Genomic DNA, 26599 nt, shown 5'->3' with positions numbered 1-26599 from the left:
TGACCTCTTGAGTTAGATGAATTGGAATATCTAGCATGGATCAAAATATTTTAAGAACTTTAACACTGTATAATTGGGATTTTCCTCACAAAATCTTTTTCCTAGCTGCCTCCTTTCTCCCTTTTTCAGGGAAGCCCTTAGAATTTTTCAGTATAACATCAGCCTGACCTTTTAGAAGAGAATGGAGTCAAGAGGATTTTGTTTCTAGGCTCCCCTTAATGTATAGTACTCCTTGATGAAACAAAATGACCTATGTATCTGTCCCAACCTAGATACTGTTTGGCTACCAAAAGACATACTACCACCTCTTTTCTGAGTAAAATCCTGAATGACCATTTGCCCATGGCCTTAAGTAGACTATAAAACAGAAGTGTCTTTCACGTCTCTGATAGTCCCTGAAGGAGCTCATCTTGTCACGTTTTCTTGGTTTATATATCACATGTCCTGACATTTGCATTTGTGCCTTCATACTGACATTTATTTCTTGTTGGTGGCTCTCTTAGAGTTTCCTGGATCTTGTGGTTGAATTGGAGAAACAAAACCTGGTTGCTCCAGATCGATTGGATTTATTAGAAACATGCTTAAAGACCATCCATAGAATAGACCTGAAGACAAAAATCCAGAAATACAAGCAGTCTGGTAAGAAGAATGTTGGCCTCTCTTTAGTCTCAGGAAAGTACCTTGTATATAGTTGGTATGATTGGTAAAGATTTATTCTTCGGTAGGTAGGTGGAATGGAACGTGAATGTCCACAGTTACCACTAGCTTACAGCTAGAGAGCATATCCCTTCATATCCTTTATATCTCAGATTTGTTGGCTCCATAGCCTCATATCCATGACCACAGAGCTTTGGCCCTCTACAAAATGCCCCAGGCAGTTTTTAACATTCCTGGCCTGCAAAAAGGAACCAGCATTCCAATTTCTTGCAAAGGCTGAAGGAGCTAGGGATGGTCAGGGCTTTTGTAGTGTATCCTGAGTTCCGTTGCCTCTCTGTAGTTTTTGGCATGACCATCATTCAACTCTGGCTGATATCCTGTCACTAATGCCCTACATGTGTCCCTGGTTTCACAAAACCCCTTCTTGGGAAAGGGCATCTTCAGTGTCTGCTGATAATTCCTCTCTCCATAAAGGGCCCAGACTCACATTGGCCTTTCCTTTCTCTATCTCTGCCGCATTGTCTTTTAGCCTCGGCATCAGCTTGGGCTCTGTTAGCAGCTCACTGCCATCACGGAATCACAGCCTGAAGGGTGAGGCTGAGACCCAGGAGTCCAAAAGCCTTCCTCCCCCTGCGACTCCTAAATGTCTGAGGAATAAGAACAGGAGTAGCATTTTTAGCTCAGTCTTAATGATGTTCAGTGATCTGCTATTTTAAATTTAGTAAGGTGCCTGGAAAGTTTAGGGTATTTTGAAAGATGGTGACTTTTCAGTATGATTGTTTCAGAAAAGAGATTGACCTTGGACTGAGCCATTGTTGATGATTCATTTGAAAATAATTTTTCTAATCTTGACTCAATATCCCTCTTCTGCCTACAGCTCAGGGAGCAGCAGGAACAAATTATGTAAATGCTCTCCAGGCATCTCTCCCAAACTTGACTCTCAAGGAAACTTCATATAACTTAGGGGTGAGTCGGGAGCAAAAGTATGGAATTGCAGCTTGAAACAATTTCAGAGCTTTAATAAAAACATATAAATACTCAAAGCATGTACTTTATTTAATATCTGAAAAAATTGTACAAAATGTGTGTTTGTTTTAAATATATGTCTAATTTCTTATGATTACAAAACTAATACATATTCATTGAGTTTATTTGGAATATACAGAGAAAATATAAAATGAGGAAAAGAAATTATCCATAATCTCACTACTCACTCAAAGGCAACCACTGTTAATATTTTGGTGTATTTTCTTCTAGTCTCTGTAATATGTATATTTACATGTGTATCTACATGTACAGTTGAATTTTTTTTTATTGTTTATTTGTTCCTTTGAAAATTTAACTTTTTTTAAAGTAAGACATACCTTGAACAAAAATGTTCAAAACATACTAAAAACAGTTTTAAAAGTATGTTGTCTTCCTGCCCCTATAACATTGATGTCATTTCTTTTCCTTAGAGACAGCTATTTACCAGTTTCTTCTGTAACCATCCAGAGACAGTCTATGCACATAATACTCAGTTTTGTTTTTTCCTTTTGTACGAATGGTAGCACCCTATGCCCATTGTCCCAATCTGATTTCTTGGAAGTAGTTCCATATATTTCATATGGAATTGTTCCTGTTTATTCATTATGTTAATGATTGTACATGATTCCATTTTCTAATTGTATCACAATGCATTTAACACTCCTTGTTGATCTGCATTTGCCATATTTTTCAGAAATAATGTACCCGCACGTGTAATGTGCACAAAACACCTAGGAAAATAATGTGTGAGGGCATTGCACAGTTGGCAAAAAATGTGTAGCACGTGGGTGGTTTATGTAAAAATACGATAGATTGTTTCCAGTCTTTTGTTACTATAAAAATGCTGCAATAAATATCCTTGTACTTATTTCTTTGTGCTTTTGCTTTTTTTACTGACCATATCTTAATGATTTCAGCAAAAGTTCTTTGTGATAGAGTGATGAATGAAAGGTTTCTTTCTGGTTTGTAAACAAGTATCACCTAGTCACTCTTGGTTGTGTTAGCCATCGATAGTACAAGGTCTCATCAGAACTATTCTTTGGTTAACCTTTTATCTTGAGAAAATAAATCCTGGTGTAATCTCATCCTCATCCTCATAAAGTGTGTGGAATTTGTAGTGTGGACTTAGACCAGAGAGCAATTTCATGCTTTAAATTATAAACACTTTAATAAAAGTATGTGTTAAAAATATTAACTACTCTTGGAGTGTAAATAGTTTCATGGAGAACATGAGTTGCTAGAGGCACCAGTGAACAACAGAATTTCAGACCTAAAATGGATGTTAGGGGTTATATTGTACAACTCCCTCATTGTACAAATAAGGCAACTTAGGCTTAAAGACCATCAAGTGATTGTCTACCTCTAATTACTGGCAGAACTGGGCCCAGTTCATGCTTCTTTCACTTCATCATGATATACTTCATAAACTACATACTAGTCACGCCATCACTTAGGTGTATCTTCATTTTTTAAGAATCAAATCATGAACAAGATAGATTTTAGATTCAGATCAGTCTTTCCAAGTTTTCTCTGCTATTGTCTATCTAATATAAATCACACTGTTATTCTTAGTTAAATGCTGCTGTACTTTTATTATTGTCTGCTTTGTAGATGACGGTAAACCTGTATACTGCCCAAGTTGCCTATTAGGAAGCCCTATGCTCTGTGTATAATTTCCTCTTTAATTTGCCTTTAATATTTAATCTGTGACTTTGGTTATTCATTTATTTAGTAAACAGGCATGGTAGTATATGCAAAAATACTTTCAAAATTACAGTGGCATTAAATGAATCATGATGATACCAACATATTGTAGAGTAAAAACTTTCATGACTCTGCAATAAAATGATTTTTAAATCTACCTTTGATTTGGTCTGATATCTCTTTAATAATATGTAAAAGTGAATACACATCCATGTGGGGGACCAAATTCTATCTGATATGATTGGTCTCTGGCTAAGTGAGTGATTATTAGTGATAAAAGGAATTTACATGTTTTTCTTTACTTCAGACACACAAACTTAGCTATAGCCATAGGCTTATAAATAGTGTCCTTTTTTCTTTTGGCTGGAATAGCCTTAGAGGAGAACTGTCATTTGAAAGCTGAGTGTATCAGATGGTTGACAGTATATGGTATGTGTACCTTACATTGGACATGTCATTTGAGAAGGGAAAAGTTCGGTTTCAATCTTTCATTCTCTGATTAACCCCATTTTGGCTCTCAGAGAAGGAGCTTTGGTGGCATGGTGCCTGAGGTATTTGACTGCTAACCAGAAGGTTGGTGGTTCAAACCAACTAGCTACTATGTGGGAGAAAGACGGGGCAATCTACTTCTGTCAAGATTTACTGTGGCGGAAGCCCAAAGGGGGTTTCTATGAGTTGGAATCGACTCAATGGCAGTGAGTTTGAGCCTTCACAGGCAGTGCCTGATTATCAAGCATGAAGCACATATATGGCTTATGTATCTGTGGTTGACTAGTCAATTACAGAAAAATAATAACTGGACATTTATTCAACACTTTCTGTGTAGTAGGCACAGTGCTAAGTGCTTTGTGTACATTGAATCTTCACAATAAACCTATACTATTATTATCCTCATTGTGCCGGTGAAGAAGTAGACAGAGAGAGGTTAAATAACTTACTCAAATGTTATGTCACTAGTAAATGACAGAGTCAAGATGCATTGCCAGGTTTGTATGGGTTAGAACTCCTACTCTTATCTATTATATACTTTGCCTCAGTATTGAAGGAGTGGGCTGAATGTCAAGCTCATGTCATAACAGTTTGTTCCAACTTGGAGCTATTACAGCATCTACTCTATACCACAACATCTGATTTTATTGAGCTGTTTGAAGCATTCTGACATGCTGGTTTAACATATTTACACTTTCATTGTCTTTTCACTTTTTGAAGGAAGAGTTGCCTTATTCTTTGGTTATATAAAATGAGATTAATGGTTTGAATGGCTGTTGCTAGTCCTCAGATCATTTAACTGTGAATGTGGTATTTTGATTTTTTTTTTTTTTCTAATTAAGAATCTTATTGAGGTATTAAAAAGAACAAAACAAAACAAAAAAAAAACCAAAACTTACTGCCGTGGAGTCGGATTGGACTCATAGCGACCCCTCCTTGGGTTTCCGAGGCAGTATCTCTATGGAAGTAGATTGCTCGACCTTCCTTCCGAGGAGTGGCTGGTGGTTTTGAACAACCAGCTTTCTGGTTAGCTGTCAAATGTCTTAGGCACTACACCACCAGAGCTCCCTATTGAGGTATTTAAAGAGGTGTAATACAGTGTGTCTCTGAAAAAGCTGACAGGGAGTGTGACCTTGTTGTTTTTATTTGCAGCTACAGAACAGAAGAAATAAAGAACAAAGAATCGTTGTGGAGCAACTTGGCATTCAAAGTAAGACTGACTTTTCATTATATTCATTATTTATACACGTTTGATAATTCAAGTACAAAATGTTGCCTTTTTAGAGTTTTTAGTTTTTCGTTTGTCTACATATTTTAAATGTTGACTATCTTTATCTGTGTGCTGTAATTAAACTCTTAAAAAGTAGTTAAATTCAAAATTATTCATTGGCATTTATTGAATTAGCTTGTTTAAATTTAAGCACAACCTTTACTTCATCAGCAATAAGGCTAGGCTGTGTTAACAGTAACCAAATATCTAGTAGCAGGAAGAAGGATCTTGTTTTATAGCCCATTTAATACATCTGGATACTCTACAGTGATATCTCCCCACTGACCCTCCTGCCCCCAAAGAACAAAAAATACAATAAAAATCAGCTACTTCAACTCACATGATTTCTCTCCTCTCTCAAAACATCAGCACTTTGACCCCATAACATTTTCTTAAAGTCTGCTTCTTTTGCTTGTCTTGGGTCCTCTCTGTGAAGTGAAGGCTGAGACCTTATGGCAGATAATTTGGGCTTTAGAACTCTGGGAAGCAGAGATTGGTAGGCAGGTCAGGAGGGCTTCGCTTTTATGAGGTTTGGGATTTGTCTTGTTTGTGGTGGGGATCATGAAAGGACAGGGTTCTGATGGGAGCCTTCTTTGTGTAGCAGGCCCCTTGCCAGTATCTTATGACTCAGCCTCCATGTTGTCTGTGTGCACCTAGAGACAGAGAAGCATTTTGCCTGTGTTAGCCAGATGGCACAGCTCATGCCTGTCACTCCCTACCCAATATTCTGCTCTCCAGTAAAAGCTGTTGAGACGTGACTTTATTCCTGAAGTGACAACATGTTTCTAAAAACACTGATGAGGTGGTGAGAATCAGCATTCTGAAAACTGTTTAAAAGGAAAGTAGAAGTCCTGGTAGATTTGGATAGAAATTGAAAACACAGTCAATGTTCTTCCCATTGCACTCTTTGATAGCAGGTTATATTTGATCATAATTATATAGGGAGTTAAGTTAGGCTCCCAACACTGCCTGGTAATCTGTTAGGAGAGCTAGTTGCTACCTGCTTTTGCCTGGGTTTGGTTTAAAGCATTCTGATAACTTGGCCTTAATCTAATAGATGTTTAAACTGATCAATTCAAGTATTCATATTTATTTGGTCTTCCAGATACATTTCAAATGAATGATAATAATGATAATTACCATTTATTAAGCTTATCCTAAATGCCTTAAACTGAGCTAGGCATATTACATGGATTATTCTGTTTTTTCTCTTTTTTTGTTATAATACTACATGATTGCTAAAAGTATAAAATACATAAAAAAGGGAAATTTTCCTCTTCATTCCAACTACCAGAGATAGCTACTGTTATTGTTCAATTTATATACCTCTCGGTTCTTATATTTTTAAGTATATATATGTAAATTTACACACACAGATATATATATATATATTTAAGTACATGGGATCAATGCTATACATATTACTTAATGACTCATTTTTTCACTTGGTATATCCTGTATCTTTTCATGTCATATATGTAAAATTCTCCCTTATCTTTTTTAACATTACTTAGTATTCCATTATATGTACCATAATTTATTTAATCAGTTTCATATTGGTGGGCTTTTAGTTTCTTTCTGGTTTGGGGTCAATATAAACAGGCATTCAGTAAATATCCTTGACATATTTTTGCACACTGGCTATATTGTTCCTTTCAGATGAACTTCTTAAAGCAGAATGATGACTCAAAGTTGCCAATTGCCCTTTAAAAAGACTGTTTGAACTTGTACTCATTAGCATTTGAAAGAGCTCGTTTCCCTCAAAATATTACCAATACTGGCATATTCTTTTCTGGTCTTTAGATATTGTTTCTCATTCTTGGAACAATCCTGTAACGGTAGATTTTAGTATGTTCATCTGAAAGATGAAAAGTTGAGACTCAAGGAAGTTGCCCAAGATCACAGAGCTGGTCATTGCTGGTTCTGGGGTTTGAGCCAGCCCTTCATGGCTTCAAACTAGTGGTTCCTCCAGCTCACCTCATTTTTATCCAATGAAATTTGCTTCAGGCTCATCTCCCTTCGCCAGACTCATTGCCCCCCTATCTTGCCATTTTATTTTATGATCTTGTAATATTACTAGTCTAAGCAAACATGGTCTTCTGCCCTATAAATAGCAAATATACGTAAACTTTCTCTTCTCTGCAGTCTCTAAGACTGCTTCCTTTAAGCATTATACACAGTTTCAGCATGTAAGAAAGCTATTGTTATTGTGGGGTGGTGAACTTATTGGATCTTTCCCATCAGTTTAAAGACTCATCAGTCACCAGGCGTTTTTCCTGGAGAAGGTGAGAAAGAGCCACCTTCTTCTAATTCTTCTTTTTAAATTTTTATTGTGATTTGGGTGCAAGTTTACAGAGCAAATTCACTTTCCATACAGCACTTTGTCTCATGACATTGACTTCAATTTCCCACAATGCAACAGCTCCCCTCCCACTTCTTCCCCATAGTTACCTGTTCCCTGTGTCCTTCCTTCCCATGCACTCCTGCCCCCCAAGCTGTCTCCCTGTGCATACACAGACCTCCTTTTTGAGAGAGGCTTCTTCTTCTTTATTTTTCAAGCATTTTTTCTCTATATCCCCTGTTTATTTTAGGGTCTCATGTTTAGGGTCATGAAATTCTTCAGTGTGAGTATAGCTAGGAAAAGAAGAGGTAGTGTAAGAACAAAGGGGCTGAGAATAGTTTGTGATATAAAGAACTCAGCCAGCAGGATGTGGGCTTAGTGTTCATTCAGCTTTGTGAATGATTCTTCTCTCATCTCCCAGGAGAACCAGTGAAGACGTCCATTCAAGAATCAGGAGCGTTTTTGCCTCGGGTATGGAATGAACTGCTTGCTTTGTATTTGTGAGCACACTATCTGCTGAAAGCACTGACTTCTTTAAAAATACCTGTCCGTTAAGAATTCTTTGTTACAGCTTTGCACTCTCCACCCCTGCGGGGCTGAATGGTCTTCGGGAGGCAGTGCATTGGGGAACCTCCAACTCTTCGCCCAGAGGAACGAGACCTCTGAGCGGAGCGGTGACTCTCCCGGCCCAGTCTCTTTCTTGGCGGAGGTGGTGGCTTCTTCCGTGGGACAGTATGTTCAAGAGAATGACTGAATTTGGGCCTGACTCCGGCGGGAGAGTGAAGGGGGTTATACTATTGTTAAACCAATAGTTTATGGTAATGTTGCTTGATACTTTGGAAAGAGAGGAAGATGGACATGCTCATCAGTGGACAGTATATATAAAACCATATAGAAATGAGGATATGTCAGCATATGTGAAGAAAATCCAGTTTAAGGGTTGTTACTAAGCCTCCATATGAAGTTACTGAAACAGGATGGGGTGAATTTGAAATAATCATCAAAATATTTCTCATTGACCCTAATGAAAGACCTGTAACCCTGTATCATTTATTAAAGCTGTTTCAGTCAGACACTAATGTAATGCTGGGGAAAAAACAGTGGTTTCAGAGTTTTATGATGAAACGATATTTCAAGACCCAACAGCAATGATGCAGCAATTATTAACAACATCTCAGTCAGCTTACATTAGGAACCTATAAACATGAAACCGAATTTTCAGAACTTGAAGTGAAAACCAGAGAAAAATTAGAAGCTGCCAAGAAAAACAAGCTTTGAAATTGCAGAGATTAAAGAGAGATTAAAGGCAAGTGGTGAAACTGTAAATTGTTTAAAAAATGAAATCAGGAAGCCTGAAGAAGATGATCAGACAAAAAAGATATGTACAGTTCTGAAGAGAACTTGATAGTAAGCTCGACTGAAAAAAAGTGGAACTGAACAGTGAAATGGACTTAATGTAAATGCTATTATGTTTCTTAGAGGAACTGCATATACAGTTGTTGACCATGGATATCTCAGCAGTGAGTCAAAGTATTTGTCCTATTCAAGTAATCTTTAATGTGAAATATATGTATGTAATAAGGATGGATGCTATATAGGCATTTTACGAGCCCATTTTAGGGTAATCCTATGACGTTAAGCACAATTTTGAAAATTTTTTTATTGCATTGTATTTGCAGCTTATTCTTTTAATGGATTTAAATTTTTTATGTGAAGTATAACTTGTATAACATTTGTACTTTTCCAGTAGTTAAAACTAGTGCTAAAATTGATATGAATATTTCTTCAAGTTCTTACCTGTCCATTTCTTGCCTCTTTTGCATGTGATGTGCCCAGTAAGTGCTTAGTAAACATAGCTTATGGATCCTGAAAAAAAAAAATTCTATGTTACAATAATAGGATGCTGAATGTTCTCCTGAGAACGCTTTTATGGGAGAACCTTGGATGTCACGGAGAAAGATCTTAAAGTGGATTGTGTCAGTGAACTTTAGAGTACAGGGAAATTACAAAGTGGTACTTGGTCTCTCAGCTGAGTGATTACAGAGTGTCTAAGTAGGTGGTGATACTGAGCCTTGACTTGTTCTGGATTTTTCTTATACTGATACTTCTCTGTATCTCTGTAAGAAGAGACTTTAGAAGGCCTCTGTACTGGTTTTGGAAAGATATAGAACTTGTATAGTTTTTTTTTTTTTTTACATTTTATTGTGACTTGGGTAAAAGTTTACAGAGCAAATTGGTTTCCCATTCAGCAATTCATACACATTTTGACTTGTGACACTGATTGTAATAATGTAATAGCACTCCTCTCACTTCCTCTTTGTGTTTATCATTTCCATTTGTCCTTTCCTATCCCTTTCTTTTCTTTTTCTTTCCTATCCCTTTCTGTTTTCTGAGCTTTAATTACTTGTATAACTTCTTGGGGTTAGGTTACTGTAGAAATGTATGAGCCATCTTTTCTCTGTTTAAGTTATCTTTATTCATGGGAGACATGTAGAAAGAGACTTCAATTTTCATTAAATTTAAATAGCACCTAAAATAGCTTATGTGTCTAAAGTATACTACTCTAGTGGAGGAAAAGTGATATTAATGGGAAATGTCAGCTATGATGACTTCAAGCTTTGTTTGTTCAGTGACTGTTTTGCCAAAGGGATGTTTAAGGATATCCGAAAGAAGAGATGGTATGTGGGTGGGACCTTCCTGGAATGGAGCAATATTCAGAGTCTTTAACGTACCCTGTTTTCCTTTTAAGCACATATCTGAAGAAAGATACAGGATGCAGAGCAACCCTCTAGGAATCTGCCTGATAATCGATTGCATTGGCAATGACACAGGTAGGTATGGATACTGCAGGTTAACTGATGTCCCCCCAGTGAGATCATGGCACAGGCAGGCAGTATTGGAGTGATCAAAGCTAGCTGCTATAGCAAATTGCCGCAAAAATCTGTGGCTTAATCCAGTGAAGGTTTATTTTTCACTTATGTTGTAGTGTAATGTGGATTGGGTAAAGGGAGCATTGTTCCGTGTGATCTTCCAGTGGCTACATCATCGTTGGAGGCCTTGAAGTCTTCTGCAGGATGTTTTGTATCTAACCAGTAGATAAAGGGAGGGAGAGAGTACATGGAGGATTGGGTACTAGACTTGAAAGTGACCATCATTCCTATCCACTGGTTTCCATTGATTAGAACTCATTCATGTGGCCCACTTATCTGCGGCAGAAGTGAGAGAACTAGACTAGCTCTGTGTTAGGAGGAAAAGTAATAGGGTTTAGTAACCCCCCAGCAATGTCTCTGCCGCAAAGGCTTAGTTGATGAGCTTTGGTCTTGCCTTTTCATCCTGGATGCTGCAGCAAGGAGAGCCCTGGGCTCCAGAGAGGACTGATAATGGAAGGCTTTCTGGCTCTATATGTTGTCGGATGCCCCATCATTTCACCTAGACAGACTCTGAAAACTTTCCTGGGATCACTACAAATACAGTAAATGTGTGTTCATTATGAGAGTCTTGGGCATTGTCTGAGGAATGTGTCATTTAGTTTTGTTGTCCTTTACGTTGGTATTGTCTGACTCTGTTCTGTCCTCTTTTATAAGACAATTATTTGACCTGAATTGATTCCTTTGTTCAGTTGCTGTTGGATGTCTTACTCAAACTGAATCACTGGTGATTCATCCAGAGAGAATGAAAAGAGCCCAGAGAAGCAGGATAACATTATTTTTTAATAATTTATCTCTTCCTTGAGAATATTGATCATTACATTTCTAGCAGTTTGCCAACTTCTAAACATTCTCTTTGAATGAATCAGACTGTCTTTTAGGGTGAGTTAAATGCTACACACAAGGAACCCTGGTAGTGCAGTGGTTATGTGCTCAGCTGTTAACTAAAAGGTTGATGGTTTAAACCCACTAGCCTCTCTGTGGGGGAAAGATGTGGCAGTCTGCTTTTTTAAAGGTTTTTAAAATGCCTTGGACACCCTATGGGGCAGTTCTACTGTGTCCTGTAAGATTGCTTTGAGTTGGAGTTGTCTCGACAACAATGGGTTTGGTTTGGGTAGATGTTACCATGGGGAATTTTATGGGAAGAAATCTAAGAGAAAATCAAATTAGCAAATATTAGGCTGGATTTCCCAGGATTTCAAATATGATCCCATTTTCTCATGTCCTATTTTTGGTTAGATGTGCAAAATGCTGTTTCCTCAGCTATAGATAGGTGTTCTTTCTTTTTTAGCCATTAATACCCGTATGAGGATGAGAAAATATTTTCCTAATGAGTCACTTCCTGTTTTAAAAGAGGTTATATAATTGCCCTTCGTTTTCTGTTGTAATCAGTTCTGTTTCATTCATCAGCAGGAAAGTTCCCAGTTACACATGGTGGTGGGTGTGTCTTTTGTATTAAGACTATCATAAAGGTAAAGCCATTATCTTCTGTAAATTGATAAACTATCTGTGGATAAAATTCTGTGTATGTGCTAGCTTCCCTTGCTGGGCTGTGAGTCTCTTACAGGCAAGAATTGAATTCATATTTGTATTTTTCTGCAATTATAGCTGTGTGGTCAGAGTTGGATCCTGGAATACAACTGTGGGATTTGAATTATGGTTGTATCATGTCCTTGCTAAGGAGTTCTGGTGGTGTAGTGGTTAAAGCATTCAGCTACTGACCAAAAGGTTGGGGGTGTGATCCCAGCTGCTCTCTGGGAGAGAAATGTGACACAGTCTGCTTCTGTAAAGATTTATAGCCTTGGAAACCCTATGGAGCCCTGTAAAATCTCTATGAGTCGGAATTGACTTGATGACAGTGGGTTATGTCCTAGCTTGTTACCTTGGACAACTTATCTAGCCTATGACTTAGTTTCTCTTTTGGAAAATGGGTCAATAACAGGATCTACCTTATAAGGTCATATAATACATACTTGTAAGGGGCTTATTGGACAGTGCCTGGCATATTATAAGTATTCACTAAATGTCAGCCAGTATTATTATTCTGTCATTTTGTTTGTTTAATTTTAGTTGTGAACCACTAAGAACTTGGCACAGCTTTGTGCTTGGTACATAGAGCCTAATCCCAGACAAGTGAAGGATCAGGGAAATTAGAGCCTGGGGCCTGGGCTGGGCTCAGGGTGGGTGTGACATGTCCTCACAGGCTGTGGCACACTGAATGGAGGTGATAACCTGAGAGGTAAATTTGTTGAGGAGATACCCAGGTGGAGAGCTGAGAATATCACTCTAACCAGCCATCAATATGAATGCATTTGGCTGAGAAGGAAAATCTGAGTACAAAGGCTGGGATGCTGGAGAACAAGCCAGACTTGATAGGAGAGAGAGTTGGAAGAGGAGGGTGGAATTGGGGGTGGAGCCTAGGACACGGGGCCTTTGGTCTGAGGTCTGAGGTCTGAGTTCTGAGCAGGTACTGACTTCAGGTGTGTTCTTACATCTCTTCTTATCTAGTAGCTGATGATGAATGTGCATGTGAACCCTAAGAATCAGAATAGTGGGTCCAAGGAGCAGGTCCTTCCTGATCATGTATAATCCTTTCAAGTTCAGTATCTCAAAGGTGGAGTGCTGGAATAGAATGGGACTGGGCCACTAGCATGTATCCCTGGATGCTCATCATTGCTATCCTCTGAGAATCAGGGCTCTCTTGACCCAAGCCCTGCCTGCCTGTGGAACCAAAACGAGTAACGGCTTGAGGCCACTTATAAAATCTCCCCAAGCTCACGTGGCCAATCGACAGTTAAGAAATAAGACTGCAGCATCTACTTTTACTTCCCTTGTGCTACAGCTTCCATTAGAGAGACTTGTCAGCCTGCTGAGACTCAGAGCAGCAGGAGTGTGTTAATTAAAATGAAGTGGAGAGACACGGTGTCATGCCTCTAGGCCTACAGCTCCTCATTTTCCCACTCCCCTCCTGAGGACGGGACTCTGGGACCTGGAGTCCTGCTTGGTGGATGGTCTTTGTGAGGAGCAGCGCTCTTCATTCCCATCCCACCAGCACTGAGAGGGCTTCAACTAGTGATTATGTCCAGTTTGCTCTCTTGCCTAGTGAACTTTTTCACCTAATTAATATTGAACATTTTGGAATCAGATAGTAAATAAGAAAACAAGTAAGATAATTGCAAGCTGAAATAAGGGCTCTGAAACTACTGGAGTAATTATAAGACTACTTTGGGGGTGGTAATCACCAGTGTATAAAATGTATTAGACGCCTACTGAGTGCCAGATACTTTGCTAATTGCTTTACATGGATTTTCAACGTCGCCCCCCCCCAAAACCCATTGCTATTGAGTCAGTGCTGACTCATAGCCACCCTACAGGACAAAGCAGACTCCCCTGTAGGGTTTCCAAGGAATCAGACTGCCACATCTTTTTCCTGCAGAGTGGCTGGTGGGGTCTACCAACCAGTCTTTTGGTTAGCAGCTGAGTGTTTAACCATTGCACCAGCAGGGCTCCGTGGATTCTCACTCCTCGTAGATGAAGAGGATGCTGAGCACACTGAACTACTTTCCTAACTTCTGTAGTAACTGAGAGAGCTAGGATTTGAGAGCTTGACTCCAAAGCCTAAACTTTTACTTATGTGCTATAAGGTAAGCTTCATGACAATGAGGACTTCTTTGTTCATCTCTTTTACTATGTAGCACATGGCCAAACCAAGCCAAACCGGTTACCATTGGGTTGATTCTGACTCCACCTCCTGTTGTCAGAGTAGAACTGTGCTCCTAAGGGTTTTCAGTAGCTGTGACGTTTTGGATATAAATTGCCAGGTGTTTTTGCCCTGGTGTCTGTGGATGGATTCTGTCAACCTTTTGGTTAGCAGGTGGGCATTTAACTGTTTGCACATAGAAACTCAATAGATAATTGTTGGATGAATGAATAAAGAAACAAACTCTCGAGTGAGTGCCAGTATGTTCCTTTTATTTATAAAATTTAGTCTACTAAATTGTACTTGTCTTCTTCTGTGCTCAAAAAAATCAGACTTTCATCCAAAGAATATGTCAGTCTCCTAAACATGTGTAGTTTATTCCTTCTGTGACCCGATAAATGTTTATTGGGCACGTACTGTATGCAAAGCACCGTGTGTGGTCCTGTGTGAGGAAGCAGAGATGGAGGCAGTGCAATGGAGTCTGGCCTCAGAGTCATTTGTTGTGAACAAAGATAGTTATTTTTTGGTGGCTGATTCTTGAGAATCCTAATAGAGGTCAAACTTTATTCTTTTTTAACTTCTCTATGTATCTACCTGTAGATTAATGTCTGTTATTACTAAAGCACTTGACTGCTATCCAGAAGGCTGGTGGTTCAAACCCACCAGCCACTCCTCGGAAGGAAGGTTGGGCAATCCTACTTCCGTAGTGATACTGCCTCGGAAACCCAAGGAGGGGTCACTATGAGTCGGGGCCAACTCGAGGGCACATAATAACAACAACAACAACATTACTGATAATGCAGGATTGTGTGTATAAAAGTGTTTATCTTTGTTGTCTGTATCTCTTGTGTACCTCTCTGTGTCTTCCTTTTCTTTAGTGTTGTATTGGTTACTCGCTTTTAGTATATTGCCTTTCCCTTCAACTAAATCAGTAATTTTCTCTTACCTGTCTAGCAATTTTTTCTGCCCTCCCCTCCCACCCCTGGTAACCAACAAAGAAAATTTCCTTCTATATGTAAACCTTTCCAATAGTGGACTTATATGCTATTTATCCTTCTGTGATTGACTTATTTTACTTAGCATAATGTCCTTCAAGTTCATCCACATTATAAGGTGAGGTCAAACCCTTTCTTGATGCAGACATAGATGCTTAGGGATTTGGGGCTAGGCATCTTTGTTTGATAGAATTTAAAAAGTAAGCCCTCAGTGTGGTGTTGTCTGTGTCAGTAACCTAGCAAAGCTCGGCCTGATGCTGTTGGTGATTGGCCATGCCTTGACAGGCCATAAACCAGGCCTTTTGATCTTGCTAGGATTCTAGAAGCAGGTCTTGTATCATAGACAGATGGACTTGGGGACTTGGCCTGAAGCTCTTGCTATTTACAGACTCCCTAGTAAAAAATGGCATTTGCAGATTTTCAGAGGACTTTTTTTTTTTTTTTTTTAATCCCCTCTGTTTTCTCCCCCACTCTTTCTGAAAAGCTTGAGCATTTTTGTTTACTTTTTACTGAGGCTAAGACTTGGATTTTTCTAGTAAACATTGACAATTTCTTTTATAAATCCTGTGTAAACTTCCATTTCTAACGGAGTCATAAAAGCCACGAATGGATAGTGGTGCTGACTTGAGCCTGGGTGCTCCTTAGGGTTACCTGGCCCCCTTCTCTCCTTTTTCCTTTGGTGGAATGGGCAGGCAACCTGAATCAGTAGCATTTTTCTGTACTAACATTTGTAGGAAAATCTCAGCAAGGGGATTGGCAGAGCCAGTGGCCTCTAGGCATGTCCCTCTGTCTCAGTGTCTCTTAAGGTGGTAAGAGGTACTATACAGACAAGAGATGGTAGTTGGAGCTTTGCTCAGGTGGCATAGCAGTCATATGCCGCTTGGTAGCTGGAGCGCAAGGGAGACAGAGCTTCCTCCCATTGCTGTTGTGGGATTAATTTACTATTAAAGATGGCTTCCTACTTGGGTACAGAAGTCCAGGTACAAGGAAGGAGTCCGTGGTGGGGCATTTTTCTTTTCTAGGTATTTTTATCCTCTGAGACTCAGCAGCCGTTCGTGGAAACCTAGTATCCTTAATTAAATTTCTGTTTTAATTAGAGTCACCCAGGGACTGTGGTGCATAGCCCCTTTTTTTTTTTTTTTTCCAGATAGCATAAATCTAATGTACCAATAAAAATTATAGGTCCATATTCTCTTATTGTAAGCCCTTTGGGCCAGATGTGTTTTAGAATTTAGAAGTTTTAAGAGTTTAGAAAGATGATATGGTATATATATATTGTAATTTACAAAGCATTTTAGTGGGGCCTATGACAGCATACCATAATGAAATATTTTAGTATTTATGTAACAGATGGAAATTCACACTAAGTGGAATAGATACATATGTCCATAGCCTTTGTTCTGTTCAGGAGAGGTTTTATCACACAATGGATTGAGAAAAAACTTGAGGTTTTCAGAGCTTTTGGGGTTCTAGGGTTGCAAATAAGCAATTGTAGATATGTGAGAACAAAGTACTTTTCGGCTGTCTGAAGTACCCCAAAAACTACTACTGACGTGAAGTTGACATGTTTGTTATTGCCGTTGTTCTTTCCTGATAAAAGCTAAGTCTGAAAGGAACTACTAGTGATCATTTGTGCTGAAAAAGAAGATGTTAAAAAAGTAGTTTATAATTTTGAGTGTCTATGGATTTCCCAATAAAAGCTTCTTGATCAGTCTATCAGAATAAATGAAAAGTTGGATTATACTGCCTCCCCCACTGCACACACTCCACCCTCGTTCTTCCTCTGTTTTCTTGCCTTTGTTCACTGTCATCTCCCACCTGAGATACCTTTTCTTTGTACCTTTTTTTTAGTCCCCAGCTCAAATTATATTTCTTTTCTACAATGCCTTCTCCTGGTCTCAGTCCACACTGCTTTTCCCTTCTCTGACCTCCATTTTACATAAAATCCTACTGTATTGTATGGCATTTAAGCCACTATTTTCATCGTGTTTATAAATTTTGCTTTGCTAATAAGATTTGGAAGGAAGGTTGGGCATTCTACTTTCGTAGTGATACCGCCTTGGAAACCCAAGGAGGGGTCATTATGAGTTGGGGCTGACTCGATGGCATACAACAACAACAACAACAATAAGATTATAAACTCCTTGAAACACAGGAACTACACTGTATATTTCATCTGTGTCTCCCTGTTGCACTGTTTCTCAAAGTGGGAAGAGGTGCTTTGTTAAACGAGTTTTGGGGTTAAGTGAATCTGAGAAATGCTGTGTAATTTAGTCCCCTCTTACTTCTTAGCCATACCCAAACACCTTGAGGGGATGAATCACTGGGTCCACGGGCTCAGGACCATGGTCGTGATGGACATCAAGCTCAATTGGCATAGCATACTGTACAAAAACATTGTTCTGCATCTTACTTTGGTGAATAGTGACTGGGGTCGTAAAAGCTCATGAGCAGCCATGAAAGAAGCGACAATTGGTCTCTCCTCCTACAGAGCAAAGAAGAGTGAACAAAATCAAAGACTCATAGAAACAATTAGTGCAAGGGACTAGTGGACTGTGGGAACCTCAGCCCACATGACCCTGAGACCAGAAGAACTAGATGACACCCGGCTACCACTGTCAACCACTTGGAAAGGGGATCAGAATAGGATATTCTGGATAGAGTAGGAGAAAAATGTGGAACAAAACTCAAGATCAGAAAAAAGACCAGGCTTACTGGACTGATAGAGACTGGTGAAACCCCTGACACTATGGCCCCCAAGTCACCCTTTGGGCCTGGAATTGATCTCACTCCTGTGGTGGAACTTCTAGCCAAACAATAGTCAGACCTACAAGGTGGACAGTTACACCAGGGAGGTACACTCCTTAGAATACGCAACCATGGGAGAGCAGAAGGGCAGCATTTGCACAGGGAGATAGCTGAGAGGGCAGGAATGCACAGGAAAGAAGGACACAGGGAGAAAGTAACCACAGGGAAGACAGCTGTTATATTGCAGGGATTGCAGTCAATGTTATGAAACAAAATGTGTATGAACTGTTGAACAGAAAATGAGTTTGCTCTATAAACTTTCACCCAGATCATGATTAAAAAAAATAATAATAATGTGCTTTTGGAATTTGCAGTGCATATTGGCCTATTGAAAAATCTCAGAAGTCCTGTAAAGAAATCTATTTAGCCTTTAGTCAAGGTTGCATTTCCCATATACAATTGACCTCAGAAGTTCCCTTTCCACTGTAAATATCCTGCTGAACTTGTGTTCTACTATGTGCAATTACTTCAAAATTTAGGCTTGGGCTTATTGAAGCACTCACTCAGTAAGTGATTGCAAATAGACTGACTAAACACATCCTCTTTCTTGTTTAGTCTATAAATTTATTAAATGGAGAAAATGTGATGATAAATGTGCACCTGTTTTTCGGCTAACACAAATTCTAAATTAATGAGGTCATGATGTTCTACTATATTTATATTTTTGGGTTTTATCTCACTTTCCCCAAAACCTGTGAGTGATACTGACCCCTCAGTGGTCACTAGCTGCAAGAGTGGAAGAAAACCCCTATCATTTCAGGAAGTTGGTTTTTAAAGAATAGTGGAACTTGATAGAGTTGGCATATGAGTCAGAAGTGGGATTTCCAGGGTGGGCAGAAGGAGAAGTAGGACTTTGCAATTCATTCATGTTTTATCTTCCCAACTCAGCACCAAGTTTTTCTTCCCCTATTTATAGCAGAGACACAGCAGTTGATAGGATGTATGGGACAGAGAGTCTGTTTGCTCTGTGAGCCCATTTGAGTTTAGGATATGAAAACATTCGCCCAGGTGCTAAGATTGTGTGAGAGATACAATGTAGGGTAGATGATCCGTGTTTGAAATGGCTGTCTTTATTCTCATAGAGGGTACCAGAGTGGTTAAATGCTTGGTTGCTAACCTAAAGTAGGCAGTTCAAACCCACCAACTGCTCCACTGGAGAAAGATGGGGTAGTCTGCTTCCGTGAAGATTTACAGCCTTGGAAACCCTGTGGGACAGTTCTACTCTGTCCTAAAATGGCACTGTGAATCGGAACTGACTCAGGAGCAACGAGTTTTGCCTTTATTCTCTTTATGATTAATGTCTAGTATTTGAATAAGCACTCAGCAGTTTGCAGAGTAAGGTTAGACCTCATGTAGAAGGTGGAGGGTCCGGGACTGATACTCAGGTCTTGTGATTACAAGACTGGCCCAGCTCACTCTTTTTTTTTTTAAGTTTTTTTATTTTTACTGTGATTTGGGTGAAAGTTTATAGAGCAAATTCATTTTCTGTTCAACAGTTCATACACATTTTGTTTCATGACATTGACTGCAATCCCTGCAATATAACAGCTGTCTTCCCTGTGGTTACTTTCTCCCTGTGTCCTTCTTTCCTGTGCGTTCCTGCCCTCTCAGCTATCTCCCTGTGCAAATGCTGCCCTTCTGCTCTCCCATGGTTGCGTATTCTAAGGAGTGTACCTCCCTGGTGTAACTGTCCACCTTGTAGGTCTGACTATTGTTTGGCTAGAAGTTCCACCACAGGAGTGAGATCAATTCCAGGCCCAAAGGGTGACTTGGGGGCCATAGTGTCAGGGGTTTCACCAGTCTCTATCAGTCCAGTAAGTCTGGTCTTTTTTCTGATCTTGAGTTTTGTTCCACATTTTTCTCCTACTCTATCCAGAATATCCTATTCTGATCCCCTTTCCAAGTGGTTGACAGTGGTAGCCGGGTGTCATCTAGTTCTTCTGGTCTCAGGGTCATGTGGGCTGAGGTTCCCACAGTCCACTAGTCCCTTGCACTAATTTTTTCTATGAGTCTTTGATTTTGTTCACTCTTCTTTGCTCTGTAGGAGGAGAGACCAATTGTTGCATCTTAGATGGCTGCTCATGAGCTTTTACGACCCCAGTCACTACTCACCAAAGTAGGATGTAGAACAGTGTTTTTGTGTAGTATGTTGAGCTTTATGTCCCCCACAGACTGGCTCAGCTCTTACCTGCTCATTGCAGTATAACAAGGGCTGCTCTCCAGAACCTATAGAGAGCCCAGATAACGGAAAGAGCTGGCGAGCAGCATTTGTCTGTCTCTTTCCCACCTCCGGAAAGAGAGAGCATGTCACAGTGTTCTTCAAGGACTCTAATAAGAGAGGAGGTTTTGAGCAAAGGAAGCCTGTGATAACAAGTGAGCAAAAGCTGAGTTTGGTGTTTTCCTGTTTGCTTCTGCCCTCTGCAGGAGACAATAATCCATGATTAGAGATCTGTGAATCCTGAAAGGAAGTGTTTGGAATAAAGTAGTCATGATGGAATTTGGGTCCTAGGTCAATTCTTTCATTGTACTGTCTTTCATTTCATCTGTGGCCTGGTACTGGGGACTGAGGCTACGCCCTCTGAGGAGATGGCTAGGGAGCTGTGTTGAAAGGCCTTTTCTACCACCTGGAGATAGTACAGGTGCCAGTGAGTTTCTAATAGGTTTTCTAATAGGTTATTAGCAATCTGTGGAGCATGTCCCCTGTTTTCTTGATAGTTCTACTTATTGATCACAGTATTTTAAGGACATTGACCCCTTCATTGTATCTCCGTTATTACATTATATAAAATTTATTTTTTCACTCTTAACTGTGGGTCAGACAGAGGGGAAGAGAAATTATAGCCTGACTGCTATCAAAAGAAACTGAGTCCATAATAAAATTAATCTACTAGATGAAGTTTATTTGAGCCGAAGATTTGCAGATTGGATAGCACCAAATCACAGTGGAAGCCTACTCTGTCAAGTATCAGCAGTGAAAAACTTTTTTTTTCTCCTAAATTTTATTTATTTTGTTTTTGTTATTGTTGAGAATAGAATATACACAGCAAAGCATGCACCAATTCAATATTTTCTAGTGTGCCATTCAGTGACATTGATTACATACTTTGAGTTGTGCAACCATTCTCACCCTCCTTTTCTGGGTTGTTTGTTGCCTATTATCATAGACAGTGACAGACTTTCATTGACAAAACATGGAAGCAAAGAGTCTTATTTCTGATTGGCTTATACAATTTGCTGTTAAAATGCTATCAGGATTTCATTAGTTAAGGAAGTTGGAGGCTCTGTCAGAATCTCATTGGTCTCAGGGTTGTCTGATTTACAGTAAAGTAGGCTTAAGTTTCACTAAAGACAAGTGTTGGGTATATTGTCTAGGTGACCGCTGATGCCTTTTTGTCAACCACGTGACTTCATTTTGATTTCATTTAACACAACAGTCTTAAGAAATGGTTTTTATCCTTCCTTTAACTGACAGGACAGGGCAAGGGACTTACCTGGTGAATTATTTATCTAATAATGGGTACAAATCATTCCAAAATTCAGTGGCTTAAAACAACTATACTAACTTATTTGTATTGCTCATAGATTCTATAGGTCATGAGTTTAAGAATGGCTTGATTGGGTTGTTCTGGCCTAGAGTCTCTGGCCCCAGCTGTCAGCTGGGTTCATCTAAAGGCTCGGCTGAGATTGGATGATCCACATGTAAGGTGGTTCACTCACGTGGCTGGAAGGGTGGTGCTGGCTGTTGGTGGGAGTCCTCAGTTCCATTCATGTGGGCCTCTCCTCAGGACTGCTTGGGTATTCTCATAACATGGCAGCTGACTTCCCCCAGAGGGAAGGATTCAAAGGAGAAAAAGAGTGAACGAGCGAGGCAGAAGCTCTTTTTATGACCCAGCTTAGGAAGTCACATCATCTCACTCTGCCACATTCCGTTCATTAGAAATTAGTTACCAAGTCTGGTCCTCATTCAAGGGGTTGGGAATTAGGCTTTTTTTTTCTTTTGAAGGGAGGAGTGTCAAAGTATTTGTGGCCAAATTTTAAAACCACCATATCTAGTAGGAGGTGGGGCCACAATTAAACCCAAGTATCCTTAGCAGAAAGCCCCGTTAGGTCCTGGGTGAATATATACAAAGGCTGCTGATAGACTGGGTGGATTAAATTCATAGAGTGATTCAAGCCAACTCTCCCAGTGGCTGAGTATTTCAGGTTTTTGCTTATCCAAAGCTACATATCTTCTTACCTTTTATCTTTTTCCAGTGTCCTTCTGAGAAGCCACTTTTCTAATTTATTAGTGGTTGATAAAATGTTTGCTGGGCAAGAAGCTTGAAACTGTTGAAGTTGTAAGTCTTTGGGTTATTTGTGACTATTCGTGTGTGCTCTGCGTTGTCCCCATTTAATGTAGAGAATTGAAAATACGTAGTGAATGGTAATGTGGTGCCTTTGTTTTTGAATGTCCTCTTGATCCTTTTCAGTGATACCTAAGTAGGTATGAAATGGAGTCCCTTGTTCTTTGGTGGAAGTTATATCTGTTATAATTACTATTGTGTTGTGTGATTTGGGGTGAATGCAGTGTTAGACTTCTGAAAGACCACATACCAGGGTTGGGAGAAAGTGGGCACTTAATGATCAGACACAGAAACAAATCTATAGAAGTAGGCTAACAGCTTAGGTGACAGCCTGGTTTGGGAAATAATTGTTTAGTCTCTGGGCTTAGGACAGAGCAGTTTTCTGTCTGACAAATGAACTAAATAGATGGTATTCCCCTGGCAAGGAATAGAAACTTAATGGGTGGCTCCCAAGAGGACCTGAAATTTTTGAATGAGGAAGAGAAAGACGTCTCTCTTTGTTATGGGAGAGATATACTATAATTCAGAAGGCCATGTTTATTCCTCCAGTGAAGACAAACTGAGCAGATGAGGAAGAATTGGATTTTGCAGGATTTCTAGGCAGCTTAAGGTACTTGACTGCTAACCAGAAGGCTGGTGGTTCAAACCCACCAGCCACTCCTTGGAAGGAAGGTTGGGCAATCTACTTCCACAGTGATACTGCCTTGGAAACCCAAGGAGGGGTTGCTGTGAGTCGGGTCTGACTTGACAGCACATAACAACAACAACAACAACAACAACAGAGGTATAGACCACCATCTGTCTGTCAGCTTGGCGTTCTGTGGTGGTTTGCATGTTGTTGTGAGGCTGGAATCTATGCCACCAGTATTTCAAATACAAGTACAGTCACCTTTGGTAGACAGAGTTTAGTGGAGCTTCCCGAGTAACTAAGAAGAAAAGCTTAGTGATCTTTAGTTCCCCATGAGATTTTCTTACTTTAGTTTTGTTTTCCATGTTTTTTTATTATAATTACTTCTTTTCCTAGGACTTCTTCAGAACACCTTCACATCTTTGGGCTTTGATGTCCAGGTCTTCTTGTATCTCAGTGTGGACCATATCATTCAGACTCTTCACCAAGTTGCCTGTATGCCCCAACATCAAAACTACGACAGCTTTGTGTGTGTCCTGGTGAGCCGAGGAAGCTCCCATAGCGTGTTTGGCATGGATCAGACTCATTCAGGTTTCCCTTTGGATCAGATCAGGAGGGTCTTCATGGGAGATTTGTGCCCTTCTCTCTTAGGGAAGCCAAAGCTCTTTTTTATTCTGAACTATGTGGTGTCAGAGGACCAGCAGGGGAACAGCAGCCTTCTGGAGGTGGATGGGGCAGGGATGAACAATGTAGAGCCCAGAGAAAGACCGCCTGGGTCTTGCATGGTCCACCGAGAAGCCGACTTCCTCTGGAGCCTGTGCAGAGCAGATGCGGCCCTCCTGGAGCAGTCGCCCGGCTCCCCTTCAGTGTACCTGCAGTGCCTCTCCCAGAAACTATGGCAAGAAAGGTGAGCCGCCCAGGAGGTGGCCAGACTCTGCACACTTGTCAGTTGTCCTGCTACTAAGATGGGGAGTACCACTTTGCCGTTTTTGATTCCTGTCTCTTCAGGGAGGGAGAGAGATTTTTCATTCCCCATTGGGAATGTGATATAGACCCTACACAATTGATGAAGGCTTTGTGTTTCAGAAGATCATTTGTAAGTCAGTTTGTAGTTTGGATTTTTTTCCCTTAAATTCTTTAATTATTACTTTTATTGTAACATAAGTAGTACATACTCCTTGCAGAAAAAGAAATTCATAAAATATAGACATTAAAAGCAAAACATACCAAAAAACCAAACTCACTGCCGTCAAATCGGAACCGACTCGTAGCAACCCCTCCTTGGGTTTCTGAGGTGGTATCACTATGGAAGTAGATTGCCCCATCTTCCTTCTAAGGAGTGGCTGCTGGGCTTGAACTGCCAGCCTTCTGGTTAGCAGTCAAATGCCTTAGGCATTATGCTACCAGAGCTCCTAAAAGTAAAACATAGCAAACAATTATAATATACTTATAAGAAACAACCTTTGTTAATCTAATCTTGGTGTATTGCCTTCCAGATCTTGTTTTTGGATACTCATACAATTACATATAAATATGTTTTTAAGCCAAAATGGAATCATCACCTACTATATAGCCTGCATTTGTTTTGCTTAACAGTGTGTCACAAACATTTTTACACATCAGTACTCATATTTCTACAGCACTGTTTTATTGGCTACAGGGTAGCCCAGTATATTGCTATAATGTAGTTTACTGACCAATCTCCAGTTGTTGGGCAGTGTTTTGCTTTCAGCAAAAGAAAAGAGTTAAACATCCTTGCAGCTCAGTATTTGTGTTTGTCCTTAGTTGTTTTCATAGGGAAAATTCCCAGAGGGGAATTACTGTGGTTAAGGAGCTTTCTTTTCTTTTCTTTTTTATTGTGGTAACAACAAATACATAAAAGTAACAAAACATTTACTTTTTCTATAGCCATCACATGTACAGTTATCTCAGTGACCAGTGATGCGTTAGTTATGTTCATCATGTTGTTCAACCGTCACCATTAGCCATTCTCAAATTTATCACCCTTAACAGAGCTCAGTGTCCTCTGAGCATTAAGCCCTTGCATATTTAAACCCTTTGATAACATCTTACCCCAGAATGTCCTTTAGAACAGTTATACCAGGTTTATATGAAAGTACCGGCTTCCCTTAACTCTCACAGACACTGCATACTCTTCCCCCTCCCGCCCCCTAAGTTTTGACAATTTGATAGGCAAAAAAGTGGTATCTGACTATTGAGGTCTGCAAGTCTTTGTTATGCAAACATTTTAATTTTTATTGGTAACAATACTTTTCTCAGGGAAATATTAGTTTCCATTTAAGTTGAATGAAGCCACAGTGTATCTCAAGTGTGAGACTAGCTGTCCTTTCTTAGTTTGTACCTAATTATAATTTAGAATGATGTTTCTGAGCCACCAGGGAAATACATTCTGGGTTCTGGCTCTGAGTGGCCTAGGAGTAAATCTCATACCCTTTATCCCCATAGCAGGAGCGACTCAGCCCGCCAAGGTAGATTCTCTGTGGGCCAATGGTATTATTGAGCTTTTACATCATCCCACATTTGCATTGTTGATCCAGGTGGTTGATGATTCCCAGAGTAAAGCTGGGGTAGGGGGCTGTGATCATTGGGCGGGTTTGGAATGCTCACTAAGCAGTCTATAAAACATTTAGAAAGGAACACTTCCAAAGCATGTTCACATCTGTTGGCTCACTTCACCCTAATGACAATCTGGCTTCTCTTTGATATTGGCATGACATTTATTTTTGCCTTTCTCTTTTCTTCCAGAAAACGCCCACTCTTGGATCTCCATGTTGAACTCCACAGCAAAGTATATGATTGGAACAGTAGAGTTTCTGCTAAGGAGAAGTACTCCATCTGGCTGCAACACACGCTGAGAAAGAAACTCATCCTCTCTTGCAAATGAAAAACCAAGAGCCCATCTTAGCCTACTGTCTCCATCCTTAGAAGGGAGGGTTTTCAAGTGAGTGTATATGTGTGTGATGTGGGTAAGGTAAGGTCCCATCCCATGCTGAAATGACCCCCTGTGAGGACTGCTTGACTGTAAGGAGGGGTATTGGAACTGAAGTGAAGGTGTTGTTTTCTATTCTGGTTCTTTTTATGAACTGAAATAGCACATTGTTCTTTGGGAGTCTGATGCTCACCGCTTTTTGAAAGTAACTTACCTCAAAATGTTATGAGCAGAGCATGGTAATGGATTTATGGCAAGCCTTTTTCTGCATGTTTTTTCATATTATATCCATGCTAGAGGAAACTACAGTCTCAAGTCATTGTCCAGATTCCTTACCTAGAGGTTGTGAGCACTGTAATGGGTTGCACAGTGTGAAAAGAAATACGATGAGTAGTGAAAAATTAGAAATATACAACACACATAGTGCTGAAGGGGCATGGAGGCGGCATCTTCTGACCTCCTCTAACTTCACAAGAGGAAGACAGAATCACCATCAGCAGCCCAAGGCCTGTTCCTGAGGCCAGACGTGCTGCCACTCTCTAGCCCTCTTACCATCCTTGACACCAACTGTCCCTTCCTTGGCACCTACCCCCTCTCTGCTGGTTCAGTAATTTGCTGTAGTGGCCACACAGAACTCACAGATTATGGGGTTTATTACGGAAGCAACAGGCTACAATTCACGTTCAGGAACATGCTCAGGACAGTCTCCCTGCTGTGCCCTTAGACATGCCTGTGGGCCTGGCCTGTGCCTCTGTGTGCCA

The 26599-nt window shown here is 40.0% G+C and overlaps 1 protein-coding gene and 1 non-coding gene across 2 annotated transcripts in view; both read left to right on the top strand.

The window, feature by feature from the left end:
* Positions 1–25793, top strand: part of CFLAR (CASP8 and FADD like apoptosis regulator) — a 29725-nt gene extending 3932 nt beyond the window's left edge. The window contains exons 3-9 of the mRNA XM_007935200.2: positions 504–639; positions 1535–1623; positions 5029–5086; positions 7909–7958; positions 10237–10318; positions 23285–23795; positions 25655–25793. Coding sequence (XP_007933391.2) covers positions 504–639; positions 1535–1623; positions 5029–5086; positions 7909–7958; positions 10237–10318; positions 23285–23795; positions 25655–25793 — 1065 coding nt within the window. The remainder of the gene's footprint in view (positions 1–503; positions 640–1534; positions 1624–5028; positions 5087–7908; positions 7959–10236; positions 10319–23284; positions 23796–25654) is intronic.
* Positions 25794–26072: 279 nt separating this feature from the next.
* LOC122149542 lies at positions 26073–26210 on the top strand. Its single transcript, XR_006163190.1, has one exon. It is a non-coding gene; the product is annotated as a small nucleolar RNA SNORA42/SNORA80 family (small nucleolar RNA).
* The last annotated feature ends 389 nt before the right edge of the window (positions 26211–26599 follow it).

The sequence above is a fragment of the Orycteropus afer genome, unplaced genomic scaffold, assembly GCF_000298275.1.
Source record: "Orycteropus afer afer isolate SDZICR_OR568_19922 unplaced genomic scaffold, OryAfe1.0 scaffold00002, whole genome shotgun sequence".
Taxonomy (NCBI): domain Eukaryota; kingdom Metazoa; phylum Chordata; class Mammalia; order Tubulidentata; family Orycteropodidae; genus Orycteropus; species Orycteropus afer.
This window is presented reverse-complemented; position numbering and strand designations above follow the sequence as displayed.